This window comes from Coffea eugenioides, chromosome 1, assembly GCF_003713205.1.
Source record: "Coffea eugenioides isolate CCC68of chromosome 1, Ceug_1.0, whole genome shotgun sequence".
Classification (NCBI taxonomy): Eukaryota; Viridiplantae; Streptophyta; class Magnoliopsida; order Gentianales; family Rubiaceae; genus Coffea; species Coffea eugenioides.
In genome coordinates this window covers 7040690-7047559 of record NC_040035.1, presented here as the reverse complement: position 1 = coordinate 7047559, position 6870 = coordinate 7040690, and the positions used below count along the sequence as shown (strand labels likewise).

Below are 6870 nucleotides of genomic sequence, written 5' to 3'. Positions count from 1 at the left end.
GAAGCGCAGCATGCTTCCTCAGAAGATGTAGCTCATGACGTTGCATAAGTAGCCGTGGGCTTGTTTGGATTGATCAGATACCTGTAGGAGTGGCAACGCCTTCCCCTGCATTCCTCTTCAGTCATAGGTACAAGAGCAACATCGTTAGCCTTGGCCACCTGTGAGTTTCCTGTATTGCATCCCTACCAGAAGGAATCTGAACATCACAATGCTTGACATTCTCCCAACACTGTCCCTCAGGGGTGCAACGTAAGGAGAACTATGAAGGCAAGTTCGCGTTCCGAGTCACAACCAAGCAATGTGTCTCGGCCCATGAACTGCAGCCTGAGCTCTTAGATGCGAAACACTAGGAGGGCAGTAGATCTTTGACCACTATTTTCCCAAACTTGGTGCTGCATTGAATGACTGCCATCATCATCTCGAGACGTCATGTCCTTTGGATTTGTCAACCTCGTATTACACTGTTAGGAAATTGGCTTAATTTTCTTTTAGGTAGAATTCTTATTTGGTGTGGAAAGTAACTAGTTTCCTACTTAGATTTTAGTTACTTGAAGTAGTAGTCAAGTAAAGTCCTATTTGGTTTAGAATTAGATGTTATTTCCTACTCTATATGAGTTTAGGAATTAGTGTTGGTTTCTAATTGTTATTTGATTTTTTGGCCAAATAATGTTCTCTATAAATAGGTAGATTGGCATACTACAAACGCACAAGAAAGGAGTGAGAGAGTTCTTAGTGGGTGAGAGGGTTATACAAGAGTTGGGGCTTGGGAATCAGGTTGTAATCTTGTGGTGTTTTTCTCTCATAGTAAGAACAAGTTTTTCTCTCCGTGGACGTAGGCTTGGTGATTAAGCCGAACCACGTTAATTCTTGTGTGTTGTTCATCATTCGTGTTTAATATTGTTTTCTATTAAATTGTTGGTCTTTTCTTTTTTTTTTTCAAATAATTGGCCTGATACCCTAACAGACACTAGCATTGGTGAAGAATGCTACCTAGTGATCCTACCAGTTGTCACATACTTGTTTCAAAGATTAAGCCATGCATGTGTAAGGATGAATTAATTTAGACTATGAAACTGTCAATGACTCATTAAATCAGTTATATTTTGTTTGATGGTATTTGCAAACGGCAATTACGGGTCTCACAAGTTGAAAGTTGTCCAATTTAAACTTGTTGATATAATTTCTACATTTTTTTGGTGTAAAATCGCAAAAATTGGGTGTAACCTTGAATTTGTCAGTTCATATAATTGAATTTGTGTAAAATTTAAAATTACACTAAAACTGTGAGAATTTATGCCAAATGTGCTAATACCTGCACGGACCATCTGTAACTAGACAATTTTCCAATTTATGTACCAATATTGGTTGTTATTGGACTCTCTCACCTCAAACTGAAGAGGCAAATAAATTCTACAGCAAGGTGGACCACATTTGAACAAGCTTAAAAGCAATGTAGGACTGACATTCTGAAGGGACTTAATAGACTTGAGCTTGCATGTAAAGTACGTAAAGATTCCAAACTTGATGTTGAGAGTTAAAAGACTGATCTAGATTGCCGTAGGAGTTGGGGCAAAGACTAAAGACTTGAGAAATAAAGCAATACTCCAATGCTATTTTGTTGGTTTTAGCAATGTTGTCGGACCCGGGGAGAAAGTTTCCCCACAATTCCAAGATCAGTCATTTATCTAAAAATACATGTCTAGCTTAAAGAAAAGGGATGTGGTTTTCGGTGGGAGGAGGAGGACGGCATCTAAAAATTTGGATTTAACAAGCATGGGAAGAAAATGTTACACAAATTATAATATCCTGCAGGAAGAAGAAAAAGAACTGAGAACCAAAGGAAAAAAAACATAATAAAGTGACAAAAAAATGTTAGGCTTTATTGAACTCTATCATCCAAATAATAAGCTCAAGAGTTAAGGCTTTTCCTCACACTTATAAACTAAAATATGCTCATTCCACTATTAATTGATGTAGATAAATTTAACAATCTCCCCCTCATAGCTCACACATTGAGCCTGAGTTTTGATCTGATTATCAATCTTTCATCTGATATTTGTTAGGTAGAACTGCTGTAACCAGAGATCTAAAACATGGATCACATGCCTCACAAATTGGAAGTTATTCGGTTCAAATCAGTTGATGTAATTCTTACGCATTTTGGTGTAAAGTTGTACAAATCAGGTGTAAAATTGAATTTGTCAATTCATATATCTAAATTTATGTAAAATATATCATTACATTAAAATTCTAAGAACTTACATTGATTATGATAGTAATTATACGAATTGGTTTGAACTGGAGAATTTTCTAATGTGTGTATTAATATTAGGCGTTATTGGGAGCTCTTACCTCAAAAGTTAGCTCAAGAAGTAAATAAATTCTACAAGAAAATCTATCATATTTGGACAGGTTTAAAAATCATGTAAGATTGAGACCCTGAATGGATCGGACTTAGTAGACTTAAGCATGCATGTAAAGTACGTAAAGATTCCACACTTGACTCTAGATTGCCATGGGAGTTGGGGTATAGACTAAAGACCTGAGAAATAAAGCAATACTCCAACGTTATGTTGTTGGCTTTAGCAATGTCGTAGGACCCGGGGAAGAATTTTGTGATTCATCTATGATTTCTGCAATCAGTCTATTTATCCCCACATTTGCAAGACCAGTCATTTATCTAGAAATACATGCTTATCTTAAAGAAAGGAGATATGATTTTCGGTGGGAGGAGGAAGAGGGCATCTAAAAGCCTTTTTTTTTTTTTTGGGGCATGTGGGAACAGAATGTTAAAGAAATAATCATATAAGGAAAAAAGAAAACGAATTGAGAACGAAAGGAAAAAATTGATAAAGTAATAAAAAAATCGTTAAGTGTTGTTGTGCTCTATCATTCATATGCTAAGCTCAAGAAAGGTTTTCCTTCACACTTGCAGCTTAAGTCTTGCTCATTTCACTACTGATATGAAACAAACTAAACAATCTTTCTCTCACGGCTCACACATTGAGACCACTGATGGAAGGTTGTGACTCTGAATGGATTTAGTAGACTTGAGTATGCTTGTAAAGTATGTAAAGATTCCAGACTTGACTTTATGTTGAGAGTGAAAGGACTGATCTAGATTGCCGTAGGAGTAGGGGTAAAGACTAAAGACCTGTGAAATAAAGCAATATTCCAATGTTATGTTGTTGGTTATAGTAATTATGAAGTACTCATGGAAAAAGTTTGTGTTGATGTATTACATTTATAGAGAAGTTTGCCCTCTCAGTAGAAGTTAGAGGAGCGAAATCAGTTTTAAAAGTACACAATTGAAAATTTTAACTTTGTTGACAGGAAATACTTCAATTTTTTTTTTTTTTTTTTTTTGTTTAGGGAGCAGCTGCTGCACTAGCTGCTTTTTGAAGTGGTATTTGTTGTTTCTAGAATTTCTCTTTCTTCTGCATGCCTCAAAATCATGAGTTATCTTAATTGTACAACTTCTTTTAAGATTTTGAAGAAATTAAGAAATCCTAAGAATGAGAAAATGAAAGTGATGGCCTCCAATTAATTAAAAACTCTCCAACAGAAAAACGATTATTCCTACAAAAGGTAGTTATTTCATATCGTGCCTTATTCTGCTAGATGGGATTGTAATAATTTCTTCAGATGGGGTGAGTAACACCACATCTAGTCCTAGGAAGAGGATGAGGAAATTGTATACATGAGAAGTCTCAAATTCTTGCTAATGTTTCCCATTATGAAATTGTATATATTTTTCTTTAACGCTGATGCCTTCCAATATTCCCATTTCCTGCTAATGTTTCCCATTATGCTTGAGGATATTAAATTTTTGGGAATCTGAATTCTTATGTTATATATGCTTACAAATTTTTTATTTCTTTTCCTAATTTGCAATCCATCTAAAATTTCTATATGAGTTATTGTTCCCCATATATTCCAAGATCAATCATTTATGTGGAAATACAAGTTTAGCTTTAGAAATTTATTTTAATTCAGAAAGAAGATATGCTGTTTTTTTTTTCAGTTTTTGTAATTAACTTTTCATGGGAAGAGAATGGTAAAGGAATAAAAATAGCCTACAAGAAGAAGAAAAATAAATGAGCACCAAAAGGGAAAAAATAATATTAAAGCAACTAAACGAAATTCTGAAACAAAACCGGTCATATTTTAACAAACTTAAAAGCTATTGAAAGTTCAGAATCAAAGAATTCTTTGCTAAATAAAATAAATTCTAATACAAAATCAACCATATTTGAATAAGTTTAAAAACTATCAAAAAGTTGAACAAAGTGTATACCACGGGAAGGAATTGAACAAAAAAGTTAAGTACTAGTATTACACACATAGCCCCAAGAATTATAAACAAGGTATTCAATTTTAACTATCATAGCGAGATTAATTCCGGAAAGAAAATCTAAATCATATGTGAAGGGAAACATAAAATGCAAACTTTGCATGATATGTGATAACATGGATTGATAATGATAACGAGAGACAGACGACTCAAGTCATCCCCAATCATAATTGTTTCTTCTATAATATTTTATACACTGACAGTATATATATATATGGTAAGATTTGGATAAATAATAACTATGCATTATTTGAATTTAAAATTCACCTTTTACACATGTATTATGGATCGATCTTAGATAAGTCATCTCCAATCAGAATTGTTTCTTCTATAAATACCTGCACAAGTGCGACAATGGCCATCAGCTTCACAGCAAAAGTTTTCTCTTCCTTATTTCCAGCAGATATGTCAATCCTGAATTATTCCATCTGTCCAATTACTTTAGTTTTTGCATGCTTGGTCATCCTTGACTTACTCTCCTGTTCTGGAGTCAATGCTGCTTCTGATCAAATGCATGCAGCATCAAGGACTGCAAGTGAAGGGAAAGCTCTTTTAACCTGGAAAGCCAGTCTCGACAATTATAGCCAATCTAAGTTGTCATCCTGGTCATCTTCTGCAAACCCTTGCAGTGCCTGGGATGGAGTTCGATGCAACAAAGCTGGACGAGTATCGGTGATTAACATCACTAGTTCTGGCATCAAAGGTACACTTGATCATCTCAATTTTTCGTCTCTACCCCATCTAACTACAATTGAGCTTTCCCAAAATGCACTCTATGGGACCATACCATCCAACATTGGAAACGTTTCTAGACTAACCTATCTTGCCTTCTGGTCTAATCAGTTGTCCGGTGCCATTCCTATTGAAATCAGCCAACTAACCAATCTTAGGTTCTTGTACCTTTCCTATAACTCATTCAATGGATCAATCCCTACTTCTATTGGCAATCTCACAGGCCTAACCATGCTAAACCTAGGAAGCAACAAACTTTCTGGATGGATTCCAGAAGAGATTGGGAAGCTCAAATCTCTAACGAAACTCTCTTTAGCTAACAACAAGCTCACAGGTCCGATTCCTCTGTCAATTGGAAACTTAAGTGGCTTGACTCTGCTGCATCTTTTCCAAAATTATCTTTCTGGACCTATTCCCAAAGTAATTGGAAACTTGACAAAGCTAAATGAATTAAGTTTTTTTGGGAACCAGCTATCAGGTCCCATTCCAGAAGAGATTGGGGAGCTCAAATCTCTTACTGGACTCTCTTTAGCTAACAACACGCTCACAGGTCCAATTCCTCTGTCTATTGGAAACTTAAGTGATCTGACTCTGCTGTATCTTTACCAAAATTATCTTTCAGGTCCCATCCCAGAAGAGATTGGGGAGCTCAAATCTCTTACTGGACTCTCTTTAGCTAACAACACGCTCACAGGTCCAATTCCTCTGTCTATTGGAAACTTAAGTGATCTGACTCTGCTGTATCTTTACCAAAATTATCTTTCAGGTCCCATCCCAGAAGAGATTGGGAAACTGAAATCTCTGACAAAACTCACTTTAGCTAACAATACGCTAACAGGTCGGATTCCTCTGTCTATTGGAAACTTAAGTGACTTGTCTCTGCTGAATCTTTACCAAAATTATCTTTCTGGACCTATTCCCAAAGTAATTGGAAACTTGACAAAGCTAAATGAATTAAGTTTTTTTGGGAACCAGCTATCAGGTCCCATCCCAGAAGAGATTGGGAAACTGAAATCTCTGACAAAACTCACTTTAGCTAACAATACGCTAACAGGTCGGATTCCTCTGTCTATTGGAAACTTAAGTGACTTGTCTCTGCTGTATCTTTACCAAAATTATCTTTCAGGTCCCATCCCAGAAGAGATTGGGAAATTGAAATCTCTGACAGAACTCTCTTTAGGTAACAATATGCTAACAGGTCGGATTCCTCTGTCTATTGGAAACTTAAGTGACTTGACTCTGCTGTATCTTTACCAAAATTATCTTTCAGGTCCCATCCCAGAAGAGATTGGGAAACTGAAATCTCTGACAAAACTCACTTTAGCTAACAATACGCTAAGAGCATCTCCAATGGGGGTGTAATGGCTCCCCATTACACCCCTCCATGACACGGCTCCCCATTGGAGCCGTGTCATGGATATTACACGCATCACACAGGTGATGCGTGTAATCCATTGATTTTGTTATTATTTGTATTCATTTTGTTATTATTTGTATTTTATTTGATTTAACTTATGTAATATTATGTTATGGAGTTCAACTAATTACATTCCGAATTATTAATTAAGTATGGATTATTATGATATCTTCGCATTTGAAGTATCAAATATTTGTTTAATTTCCTACATAATTATTTTTAAAAAAATAACAATATATTATTTTTGAAACATAGAAAAAAATATATTATTCAAACTTAAAAATTAATAATATCATTTTTAGAAAATAAAAAAATTCAAAATGTACAAAATTTAACGAAAGTTAGTACTTTATTTTTTAAAAATAAC

The 6870-nt window shown here is 35.1% G+C and overlaps 1 protein-coding gene across 1 annotated transcript; it reads left to right on the top strand.

Moving 5' to 3' along the window:
• The first annotated feature begins 4708 nt into the window (after positions 1-4708).
• LOC113766814 (probable leucine-rich repeat receptor-like protein kinase At1g35710) lies at positions 4709-6448 on the top strand. The gene is made up of 2 exons (XM_027310969.1): positions 4709-5708; positions 6069-6448. Exons 1-2 carry the CDS (start codon positions 4709-4711, stop codon positions 6446-6448), a joined length of 1380 nt encoding a protein of 459 aa, XP_027166770.1.
• The last annotated feature ends 422 nt before the right edge of the window (positions 6449-6870 follow it).